At 41.1% G+C, this 24,840-nt stretch overlaps 1 protein-coding gene and 1 long non-coding RNA gene across 7 annotated transcripts in view; one reads left to right on the top strand and one right to left on the bottom strand.

Annotated features, from left to right (window-relative positions):
* The window catches only part of RIPOR1 (RHO family interacting cell polarization regulator 1), a 136,491-nt gene that overhangs the window by 109,389 nt on the left and 2,262 nt on the right, over positions 1 to 24,840 (top strand). For 4 of the 5 annotated variants that reach the window (XM_073658312.1, XM_073658311.1, XM_073658308.1 and 1 more), the window contains exons 13-21: positions 4,242 to 5,126; positions 7,878 to 8,020; positions 9,705 to 9,879; positions 10,963 to 11,098; positions 14,373 to 14,534; positions 15,367 to 15,525; positions 18,290 to 18,486; positions 19,772 to 19,855; positions 20,845 to 20,935. In XM_073658312.1, the coding sequence (XP_073514413.1) occupies positions 4,242 to 5,126; positions 7,878 to 8,020; positions 9,705 to 9,879; positions 10,963 to 11,098; positions 14,373 to 14,534; positions 15,367 to 15,525; positions 18,290 to 18,486; positions 19,772 to 19,855; positions 20,845 to 20,935 (2,032 nt within the window). The remainder of the gene's footprint in view (positions 1 to 4,241; positions 5,127 to 7,877; positions 8,021 to 9,704; positions 9,880 to 10,962; positions 11,099 to 14,372; positions 14,535 to 15,366; positions 15,526 to 18,289; positions 18,487 to 19,771; positions 19,856 to 20,844; positions 20,936 to 24,840) is intronic. The other variant, XM_073658309.1, reaches the window with a different exon arrangement.
* LOC141173841 (uncharacterized) overlaps positions 10,795 to 24,840 on the bottom strand; it is a 92,079-nt gene continuing 78,033 nt past the window's right edge. For both annotated transcript variants that reach the window (XR_012252690.1, XR_012252689.1), the window contains one exon: positions 10,795 to 11,169. This is a non-coding gene — a long non-coding RNA (uncharacterized lncRNA). The remainder of the gene's footprint in view (positions 11,170 to 24,840) is intronic.

Raw genomic sequence — 24,840 nt, 5'->3', positions numbered from 1 at the left:
AAAATTATCTTCAAAGGTAGAAAGGACAAAACTTGAGATTTACAGTCTTGATTAAAAACTATATATCACATCCACGTTGGAGCTAACCTGCAGACAGTATGTAGGTTAGCAAGAAGCAGCGAGGAAGATGAATGGAAGCAACACATGACTGTAGGACCAGACTACTTACATTGTTAGTTTGTAGTCTGTTACCGTGGAGACACATCGGTCTTCATAGGAGCAGTATACACTACACTGTAGAATTTATTTAAAGGAACCTGTCAGCTTCATTTTGATGGTGTCAACCAGTGGTAGTGCTGTATAGGTCAGTGCGCCACAATTTCTATGATACTTTGGTTCAGATCCACAGAGTGAGTGCACTGGGGGCGTATCGGCACACTTGCAGCACATGGCCCTTCTGCTGTGTTCCCAGCCGGATGCCGCCCTCTGCTACTTCACTGACAGCGGAGACCTTGGCTCTGGTGTGTGATGGCAGCTCTGCTCCGTCCTGAAATATCTCGCACTTTTGGCTGGAGCAGTGCACAAACATTCGCGCACACGTGAGATTTCAGGATGGCACAGATGTGACCTCACACAATATAAAACTGTCTTCGCTGTTGTGCTGGGCAGAGAAAACAGAAAAAAAGCCATATACTGCAAGTGCACTGACACCCCCTTCCCCAGTGCACTTGCAGTATAATTTGCATAAAGTTAAAAAGCAGTATTTCTCAACGTAGACACAACGGATCCGGGCCAAAGAGGCATCATTGGAATTGTGACATGCAGATCTATATAATTAATGAGCAACAAAGTGTCTACAATAACCCTTTAGGGATGAAAATTTGTACTAACAAATTACCAGGACTGTGGAGTCGGTAAGCCAAACCTCAGACTCTGACTCCAACTCCGACTCCCTCATACATGGCTCATGTTTAAGTGATGAATCTGTGCTACAGTAAATTTATCTCAGCTAAAAGTCTAGACCCTTAGATCAGGAATAGGACAGACATTTATAGGACATTTCATAACTTTCCCAAATTCTTATGACAAAATATTCCCCACAAACTGCATTGAACTACTGTACCCAATTTATTATATATTTTATACTGACTTCAACTCCACAGCCCTGCACATTACCGTGATATTTCGCCTCAACAGGCTTCATCAGGAAACTGAAGCTACAGGGCTGATGAAGCCTGTTAAGGCGAAACATGTTAGGGAGGCTGTGAGCCAATCTTAATCAGTTTTAGCAGTTCTGTATCCAATCCTTACTATATGTATCCTCAGAAGGCTACACTAGCTAATGGACTGCAGCCATTAATTTAGGTAAGCAGAATGACAGCCGATAGATTCCCATATTAAATATCACTATCCTAATAGAATTTATTATACAGCAATACCACTATAGTGTTTTTAATAATTGATCATTTATATTAGACAAATTCCAATAAAAGTCAAGTTTTAATTACAAATCCCTTAAATTGTGTCTACTTACCCTTGGGGTAATTTGTTAGTATGAATGCAGACCTATATAGCACTACCTCTGGATGACTCCATAACATGAAGCTGACACATTCCCTTTAAAGACTGCATATAATTACCTAAGTTTACACTTAACCTCAATGATTTTTGCTCATTAAACTATTTAATAATTTTATTCTTCTAATGAAAATCCAGCACGTTACATTTCACTGATGTCTGAATACTAATTTGATCAGTGTTCATAATTTTTGTATAATTTTTTATTGTTTAACAACAAAATTCCCTTTTTTTTTTCCCCCCTGACCATAATGCATTTTAATTTGAATTCCTTGACCTTTCCACACTATTTCTACCCCCTGTATAATGACTGTTCTTTATATTTATGCCATGAAAAGAGTTCCTTGTTGCCAGATCTGGGAAAGCACAGCTGGCCAATGCTTGTCATGCTCCGAGAGACCCTTACTGACAAATTGTCTCAGACTTGTGCGTGCAATGATGTCTCATCTGTCCAGGTTAATACTTATGAACAAGACTACTATGTAAGTTTTGTTTTTTTTTAGATGTAGCATAGCTAATAAATAAAACCTCCAGAAACATTCTGCTTTCTAGAATCCATAATGAAGTTGACCGCTTCCATCCATGCAAAAATTACTGGTTTCGGCATTTTTTTTTTTTTTTGCAAGCCTCTAGCATTTCCTTCTCCTGCAAATTGTGTAAATGCAAGTGTGCATTAGTCTATGCAATCCCCGTAGGATACAGCGCTGCTCAATATTTAGGCAATGGATAGAATAGAAAATGTGTTAATAAAATTAATTGCTGGTATATATGCCATTTTAAGGGGATGTGTCGCATGTTCAATCTGCAGACATCAAGGTACAGAGCAAGAGGAACCGATAAGATTGATATATAGTTTGTGAGAAAAGATTCAGTACAAATTGAGATATGTTTATTTAAATCTCTGCTCTTTCTAGGCTTAGGAGTCCAGTGGGCGGGCCTAATTAATGATTGACAGCCTTCCTTGTATAAGTGTGCATAGGTTTATTAATAATAATAATTCTAATAATAATTATGATTTATTCTTAATTTATTATTATGTAGCTGTCACTCACTGATTAGGACCGCCCACTTGACTCCTAAACTTAGAGCAGATATTTAAATAAATAAAACACAGGTTATACTGAATCTTTTCCCACAAAGTTATATATCAATCTGCTCAGCTCCTTCTGCTCTATATCATGCCACCTGCCCGTTGGACTCCATTTTTCATGTGACAGATTCCCTTTATTGAGTAATTTTCTTACAAAAATAAAGTGAATACAATGGTGAAAGCTGTGCTCTTCTATACAGGAGCAGCATGCATATTCTAGATCCCAGGTAACTGTTTTGATTGTTGCAGAAAATGTAGCTGATTCATCAAAGCCAAACGTTGTTGTAAAAGTTTTGAAAAGTTGCAACATTTTTGCTCAAAAAAATTGGCAACTTTTGGCGCCAGTTTGAATAGACTTTTCCGAAATGGGCGAAGCTGGGGAGGGGGATAGGACACAACGTGGCTATGCCTGTCCATCCAGTTCATCAAACGTGCAGGCGTCTTGTACAGTAGAAATGTTAGGCTGTGTGCCCACTATGCATTTTTCAAGCGTTTTTGATGCGGAATTTTCGCAGCGTAAACGCTTGGTAATCCGTGCCCATGCTGCGGAATTTTCCGCAGTGGATTTTCCTTGCGGAAAAAATCCTCAGCATGTCCATTATTTGTGGTTTTCTGCATGCGGATTTGAGGTCCCAATGCATTTGAAAAACGCAAGTCAAATCCGCATGTAAAAACGCTGCGAAAACGCGTGTAAAATCTGCAAGCCTTTTTTACTGCCAAAACCATGCAGAAACGCTGAAGAAATTTTCTGCTTCAATTCTGCATCGTGGGCACATACCCTTACTCCAGTCCCTGACCGGAGTACCATTTTTGGTGCGGCCCACATAGGCATGTGCGTCACTCAGAGCATGCCCCAAATTCATTAAGTGACGTGTGCCTCTTAATGAATTCAACCCCAATTTCTTTTTAGGATATATTTCTCGGGAAGGGTGACTAAAGACCCCTTTTTCATGGACCGACAGTTGGCCCGTTCATAAGAACCCGCGTTTCTTTTCTTTGGTCTGTATAAACATACTACTGGTTAGTAAAACCCTAGGTTGTCTGCTAATTCAAACATTTGCTTATTGAGGTTTGAACCTCGATTTTGCTATACAGTTCAGAACTAGTTTGCTTTTGAGATTTTTTCTTTTTAATGCTCAGTGGAGAGGTGTTATCAGTCATTGTACAGGAAGGGGAGGAGGTGAGCTGTGACATCACCTGTTCTGAATGGTGGATCCTGTGTTATCTACTGTATATAGAGGTGTTATCATTCATTGTACAGGAAGGGGAAGAGGTGAGCTGTGATAATCACCTATTGAGAATGGTGGATTCTATTATCTACTGTATACAGAGGAGTTACCAGTCCTGGTAATCCTGTCTGTGACGATAATGAGACTGCTGATAAGTCATCTGCACAGAACACAAAGAATGGGTGTAGAATTACGCCTAGTGGTTATTCTTACCTCATAATAAATATATATATTAATGAACTAGGAAATTTAGAAAAAAAAATGCAATTTTATTTTTATTTCTGATGACCCATTCCCCTTAAGCAAAATGGCAGCAAAAAGCCATGACTAATGTCTCAAACACCATCTCTCCTATATGAGACTCTCTGATTCAGTTTTAACCCTTTGTATCTTATTACTTCTAGAATATGTTACGACGTCAGGACGATTTGGAAAATGGAGCCGCCTGGTCAATATCTTCTGAATCCTCGGACGATTCCTCCAGCCCACAGTTGTCGAGCAGTATCAGACACGCTCCCAAGAACATTGTTCAACCTGAACTTCAGACGTCTGCTCCAGAGATAGAGATCTCCTTTACACAAAGAGAGGAGGGCGTGGACACCGGAGCTGACGCTTTAATGCAGGAGGTGGAAAACAGTGGTAAAATAGTTCACGACAAGGTGGCGTCGACTAAACCATCTGTGGCTAATGGCCACGTAATTTATTCAAGGACATTGAGCCATATTAGTGAAGTAAGCTTTGATGCCTCAGGGTCGGACTTCCAGGTCTTGGATGAACCCCAGGTGATTTTACCATTGGATATTGATGTCTCAGAAACTGTGGCTGTTCCGGCTAATTGTGAAAAAGTGGACAATTTGCAAATCACTGGACAATCGGATGGTGCTCGGGAGGAGGAACCTGAAATAATACTCACAGGATCAGAAGCAGATCTCCAGCCGGAGAGGACTGACTCTGCTCCACCATTGAGGGCACAATCTCCAGTCCAGGAGGCCGTGCCTTGCGGGGAAGAGTTTGCGCTTGTGGTGGACGATGTTATCGAGATGGATCAGCAGCAAGCTGTGGTTCACTCTTTTCCCATTATTACTCCATGTTTGGACCCGGTCCCTGAAGAGCGGGAGAGTCCCAGCCCTGAAGTTTTTCACTCCGACAACACTAAAAGGAGGATTGTTGACTGTGGTTTGGACGAGGCAATCAGTTCCTTGAGTTCATCACTGGACGACTACCGGGGACAGTTCCCTGAACTGCAGTCACTGGAAAATAAGATCAAACACCTGGAAGAGATTCTCCTGGTAAGTTATTCAATATCTGCATTGCGGCAGGAAGTTTATTTTTCTTTTTCCCCTGTAGTCATACTTGCGTTGTTTCTGAAAGCTTAAAGGAATTGTCTGTTCTTGTGGTAAAAATCTGCAGTCACTCTGTTGCGAGTGAGAGCAGACAGTCATATGACCACTGGTAGGCAATTTGCATATATTCGGTCACATACCGACTAGACGTTGAATTGAGCGAGACCGAGCACGTCTAGTCGGAATGTGGCCGAAACAGTCAAGTGACTCACCCGTAACACCAGAGAATCCTGATGGCATGCGGTGCACGTGCAGTAAGGATTAAGAAGTCTTACGTTTCACCACAAGACTGGACAACCTCTTTAAATTGGTTTTCCAAGACTTAGTACAGGTCATCTATGTCAGATCAGTGAGGGTCCGACATCTGGAATCCCCACCGATTATCTATTTGCAGCACCAGCGGCATCAGGATATTCATAGTGAACAGAGTAGCAAGGGTCTGTAACAAGGAGCCTCTTCTCCTATCGATCAGCTTACAATCGCTGGGTGCCAATGAGATTCCATGGCAGCTGAGAAAGCATGGCCTAATGGTTTGCCAAACATTAAGTATTTTAAGAAGTCCCTGAAAGTAAAGAGTAATTTGTCATTTAATGTTTTTTAATTTCAAAAATCAATAGTGCACATGAAAATAAGAAGCTTTGTAATGTATCTTCTCAGAGAAACCTGCTTCTGGACTTCTCTCTTATTCTCAATTCATGGGAAAAATGTATATTCAGTGAAGACAGATTTCCCCATTACTGAGATAGGAGATGACAGTTGGTGCTTTCAAAATTCTATGTAGGGGGGGAGCTAAACGCAGTCACAGATATTCTGCTGCAAACAACAGTTATCGTTTTCCATAGACTCTTATGAGCACCAGCTGTCATCTATCTCTGTAACTGGAAAATCTGTCTTACACAAAGACAGATGTTTCCTGTGAATTGACAATTTTGATAATGAAAGATGCAGATTTCTCCGATAAGATATATTACAAAGCTTCTTATTTTCACAAGTACTATTGATTTATGAATAATCAATTAAAACAATTGTTGCTCTTTAACTGGGAAGTTTTTTTTTATTATACAATAAGTTATATATTTACAAAAAAAATGACCACGGACATCGCAACGATGGTTAAAAAAAACAAAAACCCACATTATTAAAGTGGAAATTAATACATTCTCGCAATATAAATAATGTAAGTTGATCAATATGTACTGCAATATGGTGTATATGGCAAAGTACACAGTGCTGAGTATTCAGATGCGTCAGAGGGGGGAAAAAGAGAAAAGAGTCTTAGTCCTAAAGGTGTTAAAGGGATATTTAAAATATTTATGGCATATTCTGTCTTTAGGATGTGCATCCAGCTGCATATAGTATATGGGAGTCACCGAAATCAATGCATGTGTTTTCAGTATGCCGTATATTGCATTTTTAATAATGGTAAAAAGTTGTAGATTTCCCCATCGAGATGCCCTACTCGGATATACTTGTGTAAAATAGGAAAGTTCCCTTCTAGCCGAAAGGTTGCCTAACATTTTACTAGCCGAAAGGTTGCCTAACATTTACTAGCCAGAACAAAGAACATGGCTTGGATGTCACGTAACGCTGTGTTTCAGCAATGTTGAATGAGGAATCGCTCCGGTGATGTACGACAATTACTTTAAGTACATATCCCAACATGCAAATGAGCCTGGATGTGCATAAGGCCATGTACTTTGATTGCATCGACACTCCCTCAATGTACTTATTTAGATTGAAAAAAAAAGTGTAACACATTATCTCATTTTGTCTAAGCTAATTGATTATTCTTCAATTCTTATGGATTTAAATATTTTTTTTTCACGAAGGTACGTCTTAGAAGACAATCTGAACAGACCTTTTTGGGGGCTTGTGCTATCTGTATAAAATGATCAGCCTTGGCTATTGCCTTTTTCTTTTTTATACCCAGTAGGCGCTATAATCATTATTGAAATGGCCAATATCCGTTTTCTATGTGCCTATAAAGGTGTCCATACATTTTAGATGGCATTTGGCCGAGCATTCACCCGGCAGGTATCTCACCAGACTTCCCCCAAAAACATGCACTTGACCTCAAGATTATATTCACAGATTTTTGCTGTTGAATTTTCCATGACTAGCACCAGCAGCAAGAGTTAATAATTAAGTTTTAATGTAATGTTCATTTTGGCAGCAGACTGTTCACACAGTGCATGAGCAGGTCGCATTATGTAACATGAACCGAACTTGTAAAATAAAAAAAAAAAAAGAAATCACACATCCATGTAATTGGAATGATTGCATTTGCATTACGATGTGACAGGACATTGGTTTTGTGCCTTTTTTTATTTTTTTAAATGGCCATGTATGTTTTACTATGCCAGGGGGGGGGACATGAAACTGAAGCAAAAGATGTATTAAAAGGGTCGACATTTTATTGATGGAGTGTGATAAAAAGGTAATCAAATTTTATTTTTTTTAAAGTATACTAGTTTCCGAGAAGGTGGCCCTCCATATGGCTGCCGGCTCTTCCCGCCGGAAGAGAGAACTAGCAAACCGGTGCAGCAAAGTCTACGGACGCTGATCAGCTGCAGTTTTGACTTTCCGATAGACGCTTGTCCTGTTTTTCAGTTTTTGGCCACCTAAAAATATCTAAAAGTAGTGGACGACCCCCAAAACATTTAGTCAAACTCTTATGTGTTTTTTGAATCCCGACAGCAGAAGCAAGGAGTATTCAGAAGCCGAGCGTCCAGCATAAGCCTCACGGTGGAAAATGCCCTGGAGAGTTTTGACTTCCTAAATACCACGTCAGACATGGAGGATTCGGAAGGCTCCGAGGAAGAAGCTGCTCGAAACGAAAGGCAAGACGATAGAAACTGTATTTCTTTAATAAAATCTTATGTAAATGTATAAGAAAAAAAACTATTGTGGCATTCTGCAGTGAATCAGGGCAACGTTTCTGGATGCAGTTACTCATCCTTGTGATCCCAAGGTTGTTTCTTTACTGACACATTGTACTTTATTAGTCATACATTTTGGTCGATATCTTTTAGTGTTTTAAAGAAAAAAAAAAAAACATTTACAGATATTTTGGAAACATTCGCATTTTTTTTTCATAGTTTGAATCCACTCTCCCACCATCTGCTCCTTGACTGACAGCCCTGCATTCAGTGTGTATAGCGCACACTGACCGTCAAGGACCAGGGCAAGTGATTGCAGCGCGCTCGCCAGGGCAAGTGGTTGCAGCGCGCTCGCCAGGGCAAGTGGTTGCAGCGCGCTCGCCAGGGCAAGTGGTTGCAGCGCGCTCGCCAGGGCAAGTGATTGCAGCGCGCTCGCCAGGGCAAGTGATTGCAGCGCGCTCGCCAGGGCAAGTGATTGCAGCGCGCTCCCTTTGTAGTGAGCGCTAACTGTTCACATCCCACAAAGCTATGCCAGTGACTAGAAGGGAGCTGATGGGCTGCGGTATCGGTCCTCGAGGTAAGTATGCTTTTATTTTTTCTTATTTTATTAAGCATAATGAAGGCATTCAAGAAGGGGCTTGTCCAGTAGTTCACAACCCCTTTAAGTTGTTATTCTGCACTTTAATTGATGTGCTGTTTTGATCAACAGGAGAAGATCGAGTTTCACATTAAACTACAATGTAAGGTTTGAACTCGAATCCAAAAAACGGAGTGACTTTGCCGTTGCTCTGCACTACTTGTGTAGTACTGATCGTTTCTGTATGTTTTATGTTTTGGAGCTGCTATTGGTGGAAGTTTCCTATACTAAATTGCTGGAAGAATACACTTACCAGACTAAAAATACACTGCCTGCTCGTTCATGTACGAGGGGACCCGGTTATATTGTTGTTTTGTTTTTTTAAAGGGATCAGCATCTACCCATATTTATAGGTCTGCCAACATCCCGCCACTGCTGTCTACTGTTCCATAATTTTCCCCACTTCCTTTTTCTGCCAGAATGGCAATTGTCTGGAGCAGCCAATCACTAGCCGCATCGGTAATGTGGCATCGATTGTGATATTGATAACATGAAAAATGGAGCCACTCAGCCACTAGATCCACACACACTACTAAGGTGTTTTTATCCATCCTCTCTTTGGTACAAGGGGACAACCACAGTTGACATCAGTTGCCAGCAGTTTTTGCACTGTTTCGATTGCTTGACTGCTGCAAACAATCGCAGGCTCAATACAGAAGAGCAGTGATGCCATTGCTTCTGATGCAGAGCTTCATGCTAGATCCTTGGGGTGACAGCAAGTAGGCATGCAAGATTTTTTCTATTTCCACCCCATCTGTGCCCCTGGTAATGTTTTAATTTAGCCCGGATAACCCTTTTAAATATTGTTTCTTCTTGAAGAAAGACTTAGTCCAAGACTGAAGTCTGTTGTTTAGACCAATAAAGAACTAAAAAGTTGTGTTGAGGATCCCTTAAGGCAGCGCTGGAGAAAAGATCCAGTCTCCTCTGCTGTAGGTAGCGGTCAGTACATAGTCATTTACATCTTTAATCCAGGAAGGGTTTATAACCACATCTTGTCCTTGCTTTTAGGACCGAGAACTGTGAAGATGGACCTGTAACGACACCAGACCAGAAACAGCCTAAAATGGAGGATGTTGTGGCTTGCTGCTCTCCTGAAGGACTCTCCAATCCTCTGACCACTGGAAGTGAGCAGCTGGATAGGGTCTTGGTTGCACATCTCCACAACTGCAATAGGCTGCTGCTGGTAAGTGATTAAAGGGGATCTAATATGGAAGACATCAAATTGGTGGGAGTGCGAGGTTGTCAGACCCCCACCAATCAGCTGTGTTCAGCGCCAGCCTGGTGTGGACAGTGAACTTGGCCACTCCCAATAAGTTTACTCCATCTATTTTTTGTTTACTACCTGGACATCTCCTTTTTAAATATAGTCCTTTTTATAAAATTAGAATTAGTTATTTTTGCACTGGCGCCATTCCAGCATTGTGGGTACCGGATCTCCAGTGACATTATTATGCCACGTGATCCCTGCAGCCAATCTGAGACCGCTATTGAGCTGCTGCGCTCTCACTTGTTAGAGGTTCAACAAATGAAAGCGCGGCAGTTGATTGTTATGCCATGCGAGTCCCGGTACCAACAATGCTGGATCGGCGCCAGTGTGAAAGGTATCTGTTAATTTTATTGTCAAAGAGGGACTGCTTTATTAAATAAAAAGGTGTCCAGGTAGTGGATTAACCCTTTAAAATATAGCTGTTGTAATAAATTTTAAAGCAAATTATAATAATTTTTATGCAGTGAATTTAGACTTTTTTTTTAAAGCAAATTATTATAAACTTTATATATGAAAATAAAAAATTCTGTCCTTGCACTGATTGGCACGGACAACTGAATGAGCCATTTGAGGCTCATTTAGATTTCAGTGTACGTCGGTCCGATCTCGGACCGCTAAAGCACGGACTGGCCGTGGATCTCTCGACCCGAACTCGCAACCTCATAAGGTCAGGAAACCCGCGGCCAGTCCGTGCATTGTGGTCTGAGATCGGACCGATTTGCATGGATGTCTTCCACAGTTCTCAGATGCTCCATATCTTGTGCTGCTGTAAAGGAAAAGTTTGTAGGCGCTAAAAAAAGTAATAAGCTAAATAGACGTCCATAGATCAAATTATTTGATAAATCTTGATTTAATAAAGTGGAAAAATGCAAAAAAAATTCATCGCAATTGTGCATGTTACATTTGGGTTTGCTCCCGGCAGAGTTTGTGTTATCTTTAGCAGAACAGATGATTTGAGAAGATGTTGCACTCACCCGTCCCTGTCATCATTTCCTACAGCATTTGGGCACGTTCGGACCCCTTCGTTGTCGCGAATTATATGCACTTGATAAATTAATGAGGGAAGTCCAAATCTTAGAAATGATTTGTACGTTAACTGAGGAAAAGTCAGGAAGAGCACAGTCGGCAGAAGAAGGTGAGATTCATTTTCTTTCCCCCATCGGTTATCCGTACTTTGTGCACATTTGGGATTTTCACATTTCTGACCTAAAAACAAATAAAACCTGAATTAGAATATCCACATTCAATAAAAGTTTACTATATATATACACACATACATACAAAGCCACTGGTTTGCACCAACTGATTTTTTTACTGTATTTTTATTAAAGTTTATCAAGAAGAAACAAGTAAAGCACATATAAAGGAATGGTGCACGCCTGAATCATTATTCCACATACAACCTATGTAGGTAAGAAATCCAAAATGATTCAGGAACGAGGAGAATCAGATTCTGAGAATATTACAGCATTAATATTTGTGCAAACAAGATAATCAATATGAACGGTCAATACCTCCAGATATTGTACACCTGCGATGAGCTGAAAGGGAATCTGTCAGCACGTTTTTGCTATGTAATCTGACAACAGCATGATGTAGGGGCTGAGAGCCTGTTTCCAGCGATGTATCACTTAGTTTACTGGGTGCAGCAGTTATGATACAATCCCTGTTTTCTCTGCTGCGGATCTAGCAGTGCTCTGAATGCTGAGCTGTGTATAACTCCGCCTACATCACTGTGGCAGCTTCCTGCGTATAACCCCGCCCACATCACTGTGGTAGTTTCCTGCGTATAACCCTGCCCACATCACTGTGGCAGTTTCCTGCGTATAACCCCACCCACATCACTGTGGGAGCTTCCTGCGTATAACCCCGCCCACATCACTGTGGCAGCTTCCTGCGTATAACCCCGCCCACATTCCTGTGGCAGCTTCCTGCGTATAACCCCGCCCACATTCCTGTGGCAGCTTCCTGCGTATAACCCCGCCCACATCACTGTGGCAGCTTCCTGCGTATAACCCCGCCCACATCACTGTGGCAGCTTCCTGCGTATAACCCCGCCCACATCACTGTGGCAGCTTCTTGCGTATAACCCCGCCCACATCACTGTGGCAGCTTCCTGCGTATAACTTCGCCCACATCACTGTGGCAGCTTCCTGCGTATAACCCCGCCCACATCACTGTGGCAGCTTCCTGCGTATAACCCCGCCCACATCACTGTGGCAGCTTCCTGCGTATAACCCCGCCCACATCACTGTGGCAGCTTCTTGCGTATAACCCCGCCCACATCACTGTGGCAGCTTCTTGCGTATAACCCCGCCCACATCACTGTGGCAGCTTCCTGCGTATAACTTCGCCCACACCGCTGACTGGCAGCTTCTTGTGTATAACTCCGGCCATACCACTGAGTTTTCTGTATACAGTGTGCCTAGGCAGAAAGCTGCTAATCAATGGTGGGGTGAGGTTGGACCAGGAGGCACAAGACACCTAGTCCTGCAGTGATAATCTCCTGCTGATAAAACACTGGGCAAAACCCAGCCGAATAAGTGATACATCATTGGAATCAGGGTCTCTACCCCTACATTATGATTTTCTTGGATTACACTGGAAAAAAAACCTTTAAAGATGTCACATCTTTAACATTTTGAGTTATACGGTGAGGCAAACACTACAACCTAACAGAAGAGGAGGTTGGAGCCTTGTAATTGGAGGGGAAGCAAACTTAAAGGGGTATTCCGGGTTCAAGAAGTCATCACCTGTTCATAGGATAAGTGATAACTTCTAAATTGGTGGATTGGGGGTGGGTAGACTGCTTAAACTCCCACTGATCGCCAAAGCGGGACATTTTTGTTCTCCCCGCCCCCTTGTCTGAATAGATTGGCATTGCTCATGCCGGACACCAATTCTCTAGAGACTGCCGGAGAAAACGGAGCGCTGTACTTGGCTTTCTCTGGCAGTCGTATAGATAATGAGCGCGCACACTGTGCCCTGTTCTGTCGATTTGTGGGGGTCTCAGCTGTAAATCTTGTGGCTATGTGATAACTACTTGTAACCGGAATACCCCTCTGACAGTCGATTCGTAGTCAATTTGTTGTCCTATGGATATAACGAACACGCCTGTTACTCTTCCTCCTCAGGTCTCACGCCAGTTTACTCCTCTGGTATCTTTTTACTGCCTACAGCAGTGACATCCTGACCGCTGTACCCACTCGTCTCTAAGCTCAGCGGTTCATACCGTCTACATTGGCAAAGCCACTAAACTCAGTGATTGGCTGCAGTGGTCATATACGTTGGAATTGTGACATCGACACTGCAGCTGGTCAACAAAAAAATGGAGTGAGGATGAGACAAAGTTCTCTAACAGCGCTGGACATTAATGACCCATACTGTAAAATGTTCACATTGTGTACAAACCGTGAACACCGAAAAAATGTAAATGATGGGGGGGAAGGGGGGGAAGCAGAATAGGACATTTTTTTCCTTTTATTTTTTTATTCCCATCCGGTCTCTCAAAAAAATTAGATTAAATAAAAAGTTATCAAGAAAGCATTTAAAAAAAAAAAAATACAATGGTAAATTGTAAAATTTAAAGCTCTTTCTAGAAAAACAAGTCCTCACACAGCTCTGTCCAAAAGCAAAATACAATGTGAGACTCTCTCAGTATCTTGGTGCACAAAAAAATATTATTAAAAAAAAAAAATGATTTACCCATAGTAACATATAAACTATGAAAAACTATAAAATTCACATAAGAAAACCAACAAGTTAATTATACAAGTCAGCGCTGAAATAAAAACTATTAAACAAGATGCTGGTTTTTATTCATCTTGCCTCAGAAAAAATCAAGTGATTAAAAAAAAAATCTTTGTACCCCAAATTGGTATAAATGAGAACTACCTGGACCCACAATAAAAAAAAAAACAACAAAAAAACTAGCCCTCAAAGTAAAAAAAAAAGTTAGACTTTCTGAACAAGAAGATAAATAGAAATGCTGTATCCTTAACCCTTCCTGGTTTCGGCAGGTGACAATTTGTGAAGAGTTGACATTTTTCCAGAGAATTTTTCCTTATTTTGTAAATATATTAGAGAAGAAATGAATTGGCCGTTTCTCCATCCTCATCAACCATTACCTACAAATTACTTGAGATAAGATCAACTCTTTGATATGTAAATGTTTACTATTGATATTATTGGAAAAGCAACAAAAACGTAAAACTCTCTTCCCTGGCTGCAGTTTAAAAAAAAAAAAAAAAAAAAAAAAGTGCATTACTCAACCTCCCTGGGTCCAACACTGAATCATCTCAAGGACCTGGTGCCTGTTATTGTCTGAAGCAGACTAGTAACTATTACAATAGGCCAAGCCTATCTCGTCAGCAATTGTATCACCAACTTTATTCTTTCTACATTTTCAGTTTTGACGTTTTCGCCACCAAAAGGAGGAATTGTGGAGTTTTGGAATGACTGTGTCCAGCCCTCGGACGTGTTTGTGTGCTCTGTGGAGACGCTTCTACAGTCCCTTAGTACAAGATACGCTGAGCAAATCAACCTGCTACAACCAGAGCTTTCTGATGCTGGTGAGTACAAAATTGTGCAGGATGGAGCCTGGATTGTTTTGGACCTGCCATTTCTTCCCCTTCTAGTCTTGCTAATGGTCCTTGGGCAACTAATTTATTAAGACAGATGATTTGTACACCAGTCTAAAAAATACAAAAAAATCAGGGATGGCGTACATAGTTTAAAAGGTGGCTGGCCCTTAATAAATCTGACACATTTATAGATGATCCTGAAGTCAGAAAACAAAATGAAAACTTCATATGAGCAGGTTTGCACTAAAATTAGAGACATTTTCTGTTTAATAAATCTGTCTAGATGTTGTTGGTCATGTAATTTACTGTTACTCTGTGCCTGCACTGTTACTCTGTGCCTGCACTGTTACTCTGTGCCTGCACTGTTACTCTGTGCCTGCACTGATGAACTGCACCGACACGCTGTACCCGCACTGATTCTATGTATATATTTTTTTTGGTGAGCATGGTGCTAAAATGTTTGGACTTTTTGGGGCTTACATAAAAACTGGCCATCGAATCTCCTTTATCAGGCTGACTTTAGCGGTTATGACTTTCTGGTGAGTAATTGGAAAAAGCAGATGGATGCTACATTAAAACAAGCACTTCTGCCCTTCATTGTAGTGATCATGGAGGTTTTAGCACCTGAACTCCACCAATATAAACACCAGTAATAGAATACATTACAGAAATCACAATAAAGAGATCCCTTTAGGATATCTATTTTGTCTGGACGAGTTTGGATTTTCATGACCCTCTATGGCACATTTTAGTATTTTGCAACTTTTAATAATTCTGGATTTATATAATAGTATTTTATAAACCTATTTCTATTTTTCAGTCCTCGTAAAGCTTGTTGAGGACATTTTGGATCAAAAGTTGCCCAGAAGATCCCGGACCACTTACAGTGAACAGATTACAATATTTCAGTACTGGAGATACTTTGATTCTACCATGGTGACTAATTTGGATACTCTCATTTCTGATTTATCAAAAGAAGGTAAAGTAACATCTTATGGCTCAATACTTTGACACCTTATCGGTATACAACATCAATGAATAGAAGCAATGGATGTGAGGTCCCAATCCCACAACTGATGGTATTAAAGTGAATCTGTTAGCAGGTTTTTGTTATGTAATCTGAGAGCAGCCTGATGTAGGGGCAGAGACCATGATTCCAGCAATGGGTCACTTACTGGGCTGCATGCTGTCATTTTGATAGAATCAGTTTCCTCTGCTGCAGATCTAGATGAGCTCGGAATGCTGGGCCGTGTATAACCCCGCCCACACCATTGATTGGCTCCTTTCTGTCACTGTACACGGAAAGCGGCCAATCAGAGGTCGGGATGGGGTTGGACTAGAAGGCGCGAGACACCTAGTCCTGTAGTGATAATCTCCTGCTGATAAAACACTGATTTTATTGAAACAATTGCAAATAGCCCAGTAAGTGACTGGAATCAGGCTATCAGCCCCTACATCATGGTGCCACTCAGATTACATAGCGAAAAACTGCTGACAGATTCCCTTTAACCCCTTCACCACCTGAGGTTTTTGCATTTTCGTTTTTTGCTCCCTTTCTTCCCAAAGCCATAACTTTTTTATTTTTCCGTCATATAGCCATGTGAGGGCTTGTTTTTTGCGGGAGGAGTTGTACTTTTGAACGACACCATTGGTTTTACCATATCGTGTACTGGAAGACGGGAAAATAATTCAAAGTGTGGTGAAATTACAGAAAAGTGCAATTTTACAATTGTTTTTTTTTTTTTTTTTACCACGTTCACTATATAGTAAAACTGACCGGCAATTATGATCCTCCAGGTCATTCCGAATTCATAGATACCAAACATGTATAGGTTATTTTTTTATTTAAGTGGTGAAAAAAAATCTAAAGTTTGCACACAAAAAAAGTCGCCATTTTCCGATACCTGTAGCGTCTCCATTTTTTGGGATCTGGGGCTGGGTGAGGGCTTATTTTTTGCACGTCAAGCTGACTTTTTTATTCCGTTTTGGGGTAGCTATGATCTTTTGATCATCTGTTCTTAAATTTTATTGCAATGTTGTGGTGACCAAAAAAACTTAATGGGAAAATTGACACACTGATCATCCAATCGCTTGTGCTACACATAGCAGGGCTTCAGTCCTGCTGTGTGTAGCAAAAATGCTCACTTGCTATGAGCGCCAACTGCTGGGCAGCGCTCATAGCATCCTGACAATGACAACCGCAGGGGTCTCCTGCACACCCCAGGTTTTCATGCTAACCCATTGGCGCCCCGCGGTCATGTGACATGGACGTCAATGGGCAGGCCTTATGACATGCTTCCTGTAAGCGCGAGTTAAATGCCGCTTTGAAAGATTGACAGCTGGTCTTGGGGGCACATGACAGCTGTACAGATTAGCTGTCGTGCCTGAAAACATGTGGGCTCAGTGCCGGAGCCTGCATGGAGTGCAGGGATACGACCTTGGACGTACTTGTACATCCAAGGTCATAAAGGGGTTAAAGGGTAAAACAGATACCTTTACCCTTTTTGCTTATACCTGGCAATGGTGTATTTGTGGGTATAGATAGTAGGCTGCACAGCTTGCCAATACACTGAATTTTAGCAGTACAAGATATTTATATTTAAACCTTAAAGGGAATCTGTCACCACATTTAAGCTTCTCAAACTGAGGGCAGCTTCAAGTATGGACAGAGATTCTGATTCTAGTGATGTCTTCCTTACTGGTCTTCGTGCTGCAGTTTTGATAAAATCACTGTTTTATCTGTTAGTCCTCTCTTTGATGAAGTGTCTGAGTCCACCGGGTAGAAAACTGCCAATCAGCGGTGGAGAGAGGCACTAACAAAAGCCCATCAATATTGAGGACTATATAGCAGGAACTTATCTCTGAGAAGACTTCCAGAACTACAGCATATAAGGGCTTATGCAGAAGTCTGTGGATTTCGGTGCGTTGTCGGACAGCAGTGCACGGACTGGCCGCGGATCTCCCGACCAGAGCACGAGAGCTTCATATATTGCTATGAGGCCGTCACCCTCGGGTCAGGAGAGCTGCTGCCAGTCCGTGCATTAGCAGTCTGTGCTCCAACCAATTTGTGTTTAATCAAAACTACAGAAAAAACCTTTGTAAATATCTCAGACGTTTAAATTAGGGTTTGTGCGCTTACTTTATGCTGCCCTAATATTGGGAGGCATAAACTTGGTGACAGATTATCTTTAAATGTGATTTAAGAAAAATTTGTGTCTACTGTTCCAGTGATAAATTACATAATATAAATAGTAGATGGCTGGAACGACAGCTTCTTTCCAACTCTTGAGTTACTTTAAAGGGCTCCTTGCCTTAGTTTTGATAATATCATTGTCTTATTTGCCCGTTCTTGCAATGATGAGCGGTCTAAGCCCGCTCCTCCATTGGCGGAAAGCTGCCAATCAGTTGTGTTGGGCGAGGATAGCCACAACTCCTGAGTATGGAGGACTACATAGCAGAAGCTAATAACTGATAGGACTGCAGCAAATAAAACTACAGCAAGAAGCCCAGTAAGTGACCCAGTGCTGGAATTGGTGTCTTGGCCATTACTTTAGGTGCTCAGTGTAGTGCTATAGCCTCTGTATTCTGCTGATCAATAATGGTGTCCAGAGCAAAAAAATATTTTAAAAAAACAATGTCTGGAAAACCTCCATAAATCACTTACTGCTTTTGATGAAGAATATCTTCAAATAAAATTTTCACTCTGACCAACTTTTTTTTTTTTTATTTGTATTTTTTTTTAGTATTATTTGTGCAAAAGTTGGATTCGGATGATCAGAATGTCGTTCTGAAAGCCTTGAAGAAAGTATCAGAGAGCAGCATACAGAAGGAAGGCTTCAAGACTTTGAGCCTTTTACTTACTAATGGAAACAGCAGAGTCATTGCTGCCGCGTCTTCGTTGCTTCGAAGCTTCTGTGAACAACAACCTTTTAAAGAAAGAGTAAGGACAATACTGGTCTTCATTGCATATCCTTATAAATGACTCAAAAGGTGGGGAGGTGATCTGTCAGCAGGATTTTGATATGTAATCTAATGTAGGGGCAGAGACCATGATTCCAACAATGCATCACTTAGTTTACTGGGTGCAGCAGTTGCAATACAATCACCGTTTTCTCTGCTGCAGATCTAGCAGTGCTCTGAATGCTGAGCCCTTTATAACCCCGCGCACACCACTGATTGGCAGCTTTCCGTGTACACTGTACATTGACAGAAAGCTGCTAATCAGTGATGAGGGCAGGGTTGGACCAGGAGACACGAGATACCTAGTCCTGTAGTGATAAACTCCTGATTATTTTATTGAAACGTCGAAACACAACCCAGTAAGTGGCACATCTCTGGAATCAAGGTCTCGGCCCCTACATCATGCTGCTCTCAGATTATATAGCAAAAACCTGCTGATAGATTCCCTTTAAATATCAGCAGTATTACTTAATAGGATTGGATTGGCCCTTTTATAGCCAGAGGTAAAACTTACATTTTAATATAGAACACTTATAGTTCCTAATATGTGTTAAAAAAAATTATATCTCCTGCTATAACTTGACATTTTTAAAGTTTTACTAGGAATTGTTTCTAGAACAAAAATGGTACCACCCTTAAAGGGGTTTTCCCACGAACAAAAGTTTAATTTTGATCGATAGATCTTGGAATAATAATAATTTCCCAGGACTGCCCAGGAGATGTGGTACGATCAGACCATGTTCTGTACGGTCAGACACAGCCATTACACAGTACACAGCAGGGGCACATTTATATGATTATCTCAGCACAGGAACATTTTATTTAAACACATCCAATTGTGGAAATTATTATTATTCCAAGATCTATTGATTAAAATCAACTTTCATTTGTGGGAATAGAACAGATCAGACAAGTCAATACAGAACTGATCCCATTCAGGGGCAGAATAAACAAAAATAATTTCAATGACTCGTGTTTGACATTATCATCTCATCCGGTTCAGACCTCCGCCGCCTTCTGATTTTAGCTCCTTTCTTTTGCAGTACATCTTCATATTTACAACACAATTTTCTCATTCTATTTTCCATTTTAACACCACTTTTGCCTTTAAATAATGATAACCTGCTGCCAGTATTGCTCCTGCTACTGGTTGTTTGAGAAGAATGATATAATTATTAAAATGTGAGTTTATTTTTTTTCTTTAATGCCAGGAGGGCATAAACCCCATATCCCTATGTCATTCTCTGAATATGTGTGTCTTGCAGGCTCTGGTGTCTTACTTGGAGCAGCTGGAAGATGAAGACGTGCCTGTGCGTGTGGCAGGTTGTGCTGCACTGGGATGTTTAAAGGTAAGGGGTAGAAACGCGATGTAACCTAATCGGTTGTCGCATTAGTCTGCCATATCTATCAGCTTTTTAATCTTTGTACAATTGAATACTCATTCCTCCAGGGGTGACTTTGCAGTGCTCTTAGATCCTCATGGGCGGTACCTTTTTGTAAAGTCCTTTCCTGCATACTTCAGTTTTTTTGCTTTCTCCTACTTCATTAATAAAACGTTATTGTTACTGTCTATTATACACATGGGGCAGAGCTGGAGCCAGGTGGAAATTTTTTCATTTCTATGCTTGTATTGTACACATAATTTAATAGAGTCCTACACAATAAAAAATCTGGGAAAAATATAAAGATGCACCCGCAATGTATCCTACCGAAAAAGGAAAAAAGAGGGCCTGCACACTTTTCGTATTAAATTAATATACGATTGCCTTAGAATAGGTCATCAATATTTGATCGGCACTCCCACCAATCAAAATTTCCATTTCTTTATGTATGAAAAAAAAAACTCTGCATAAATCTCCCAATTTTCAAACTGGATGCTAATCCTAGTACTAGACTTACACTTCCTGTTTTGTGCTTTTCATTAATCTCATAGATAACACAGGATCCACCATAATATTAGGCCTAGTGGCCAGTGTGATTCCTGACTCGATTTTTCCAGGTCAAAGAAAAAAAACAAAAAAACAATCAAATATTTAACCAAAAGAAATACTTTTAACATAAACCTCAATTTAAACAATAGAACATTCTAATCTATGTTGCTATAAAGTCGCTTTGCAGTCTTGATGGGAGAATAGCTGCCGCCTCGCCTCGGCTATCCTCCTTTCCAAAGTCCTTTCTTGAAGGACTGTAGGAAAAGTGCTTTGTGTTTGGAGGACTATACATCAGATGCTTTGCACACACAATTTCAGTTATGTTTGTTGATGTGTAGTCATCATCTTAAAGATGTTCAAGTTTGTAAACAATTTTACATTGCACATTTTCTTCTGTACATCCACAGGCCAATGAAAGCATAGAACAACTTGTATACCTGTGCCAAACCGACAAAGAGGAGGTAAAGGAGGCTGCCAAACATAGTCTGGTACTTTTTGGTAAGTCCTGTTAAAAACTTTTTACTGTGTAGCCGTTCTCAGTTTGCTAGTTTATATAATGATGGGTTATTTGTGGAGAGGCGCAGATCCTGGTGCTGAAGGGTTGTTAAGGCTGCTGGGGGTCCTTGTAAAAAAATAAATAAATAGATAGATAGATAGATTTTACTGCAGTATATTACACCTGCAAACAAGCAATCACAAGTTGATGTCCTGAACAAAAATATATTTTTTTAAATATTGTAAAATAAAATGTTCGAATTGGTCTACTTTGGTCACCATGCTTTGCCAAAGATGGAAAATATTTGATCAACAATTTTACCCCCAAAATAATGCAAAAAAACAACAAAAAAACCAATCTATAGCTTCTCTTTAACCCCTTTACCCCCGAGGGTGGTTTGCACGTTAATGACCAGGCCAATTTTTACAATTCTGACCACTGTCACTTTATGAAGTAATTACTCTGGAACGCTTCAATGGATCCCACTGATTCTGAGACTGCTTTTTCGTGACATATTGTACTTTATGATAGTGGTAAAATTTCTTCGATATCACTTGCGTTTATTTGTGAAAAAAACGGAAATTTGGCGAAAATTTTAAAAATTACATCAGCACAATTTTGGAACCAAAATTTTTTTTTGTTAGGGAGCTATAAGGGTTAAAAGTTGACCAGCGATTTCTCATTTTTCCAACAAAATTTACAAAACCATTTTTTTAGGGACCACATCACATTTGAAGTCACTTTGAGAGGTCTTTATGACAGAAAATACCCAAAAGTGACACCATTCTAAAAACTGCACCCCTCAAGGTGCTCAAAACCACATTCAAGAACTTTATTAACCCTTCAGGTGCTTCACAGGAATTTTTGGAATGTGGAAGAAAAAAATGAACAATTAACTTTTTTCACAAAAATGTTACTTTAGACCAAATTTTTTTTATTTTCACAGGGGTAACAAGAAAAAATGGACCCCAAAATTTGTTGTGCAATTTCCCCTGGGCACGCAGATACCCCATATGTGGGGAAAAAGCACTGTTTGGGCGCACGGCAGGGCTCGGAAGGGAAGGAGCGCCATTTGACTTTTTGATTGTAAAATTTGCTTGAATAATTAGCGGACGCCATGTTGCGTTTGGAGAGCCCCTGATGTGCCTAAACAGTGGAAACCCCCCACAAGTGACCCCATTTTGGAAACTAGACCCCAAGGCACCTATCTAGATGCATAGTGAGCACTTGGAACCCCCAGGTGCTTCACAAATTGATTCGAAAAAATGAAAAAGTATTTTATTTTCCACTTTTTCATTTTTATGAATCAATTTGTGAAGCACCTGAGGGTTCCAAGTGCTCACTATGCATCTAGATTGGTGCCTTGGGGGCTCTAGTTTCCAAAATGGGGTCACTTGTGGGGGAGCTCCACTGTTTAGGCACATCAGGGGCTTTCCAAACGCGACATGGTGTCCGCTAACAAATTGAATGGAAAATCGTCTCAAATTGTTAGCGGACACCATGTTGCGTTTGGAGAGCCCCTGTGTGCCTAAACATTGGAGCTCCCCCACAAGTGACCCCATTTTGGAAACTATACCCCTCAAGGATTTTATTAAGGGGTATAGTGAACATTTTGAACCCAGAGGTACGACACAGAATTTGATAACATTACGTCATCTTATTGAATAAGTGGTCATTACTCTTGAGCGCAAGTGCTCGCTACTTGAGTTTGCATCGGGTACTCAGGTATGCACCATGTATCACGGGTGCTCAAGTGAAATGCTCGAGTCCCCGCCCGCATGTTTCACGGTTATTAGACACCCCAAAAAAAACATGCGGGGATCGCTCGTGCATGGCAGGCAATCCCCGCGAGGTTTTTTTGGCTGCGAAGCATATGGGGCGGAGACTCGAGCACCCGCGATACTCAGTGCATACCCGAGCACCCGATGCAAACTCAAGTAGCGAGCACTTGCGCTCAACACTAGTCGCCATATCGTCATCATTTTTTTTTTTTTTTTTTTTACTTTCGAAAAAAAAAAACAACCCCAACCCTAACATTAGCACAACCCCAACCCCAGCCCTAGCGTTTATTTTTTACGCCGTTATGCGGTATAAGTGATGAGATTACTTTATTCTTCGGGTCGGTGCGATTACAGCGATACCAGAATCATATCGGGTTTTTATGATTGACAGCTGTCACACACTAAGACACATATTTTGTAAAATCTAGTTTTTTGCATCGCCATATTTTGGCCGACAGTCATGTGACGGCTTGTTTTTTGCGGGATGAATTGACGTTGTTATTGGTGCCATTTTCAGGCACGTGACATTTTTTGATCGCTTTCTATTCCTATTTTTGGGAGGCAGAATAAACAAAAACCAACAATTCAGGAATTGTGTTTTTTTACATTTTTTTATTCTGCTCCGGGTGTGGTAAAATTGATAAGGCAGCGTTATTCTTCGGGTCAGTACGTTTACAGCGGTGCCACATTTATATAGTTTTTTATGTTTTGGCGCTTTTACACAGTAAAAGCTATTTTATAGAAAAAAATTTTCTTTTGCATCGCTTTATTCTGAGAGCTGAAACTTTTTTATTTTTCGGCTGATGGAGCTGTATGGCGGCTTGTTTTTTGCGGGATGAGATGACGTTTTCAGCGGTATCATTTTTATTTATATTCGTCTATTTGATCGCGTGTTATTCCATTTTTTGTTTGGCGGTATGATGATAAAGCATTGTTTTTTGCTTTGTTTTTTATTTTTATTTTATTACCGTATTCACTGAAGGGGTTAACTAGTGGAACAGTTTTATAGGCCAGGTCGTTACGGACATGGCGATACCAAATATGTGTGCTTTTATTGTTTGTTTGGTTTTTCATAATAATATTTATTGATGGGTACATTATATTTTTATTTTTAGTGGATTATTTTTTTTTTATATTTTTACAATTTTTTTTTTTCACTTTTTGGGAATTTTTTTACTTTGTCCCACTATGGGACTTTCACTTTTTTTATTCTGATCGCCTGCACAGCATAGGGATGGAGCACCATCCCTGTGCCATGCAGGCAGTCAGCGCTGGACAGGGAGAAGATAGTTTGGAGATGCACTGCGCATGTCCAAACAATCTTCCTGCTGTCTGGTGACCCGGATGTTGTCATGATGACATCGGGTCGTCATGGCAACACTCGAGAAGCCGCGGCAGACAGCGCTGGAGGCCGGAAGAGGAGGTGAGTATACCGATCACCTCCCCTTGCCACCGCAATGCTGCGATCGACTTCGATCACAGCATTGCTTGGGTTAATGTGCTGGGAGCGGTGCGGGACCGCTCCCTGCACATAGTACCGGGTGTCAGCTGTGACAATCAGCTGACACCCGGCGGCGATCGCGCCCGCACAGCCTGCGTGCGCCATCGCGATGACGTACTAATACGGGTCAGGCTCTTAAAGCCCAGGGCACAGACGCGTATTAGTACGTCATGGGCTTTAAAGGGGTTAAAAGGGTTTTCCACTACTTTTTTATTGATGCCCTATCCATAGGATAGGGCATCAATGTATGATCTGCCAGGGTCCCGTACGCAGCACCCCGCCGATCAGCTGTTATCGATGCCAGCAGCAGGACCCCGCCAGCCTGAAGTCCTTACCTCCAGTGACTGGCCATCAAGTTGTAGTGGCAGCCGCTTGTAACTGCATATCCGCCTCCCATTCAATTGAATTGGAGGCGGATGTGCAGTACCCCGCAGTGGCCACTACAAATGGACGGCCAAACACCGCAGGTAAGGACTTCCGGCTGGATGATTGGCAGGGGTATCTCGTGTGGGACCCCGACCGATCATACATTGATGCCCTATCCTATGGATAGGGCATCAATGAAAAAAAGTAGTGGACAACTTCTTTAAGAATACAAGCCCTCTTACCACTCCATTGACAGAAA

The sequence above is a fragment of the Phyllobates terribilis genome, unplaced genomic scaffold (genome assembly GCF_046119375.1).
Source record: "Phyllobates terribilis strain yellow unplaced genomic scaffold, ASM4611937v1 Scaffold_13__5_contigs__length_258822181, whole genome shotgun sequence".
In the NCBI taxonomy this organism is placed as follows: domain Eukaryota; kingdom Metazoa; phylum Chordata; class Amphibia; order Anura; family Dendrobatidae; genus Phyllobates; species Phyllobates terribilis.
Note: the sequence above shows the minus strand (reverse complement) of the source record. Positions and strands in the feature narration are given on the sequence as shown.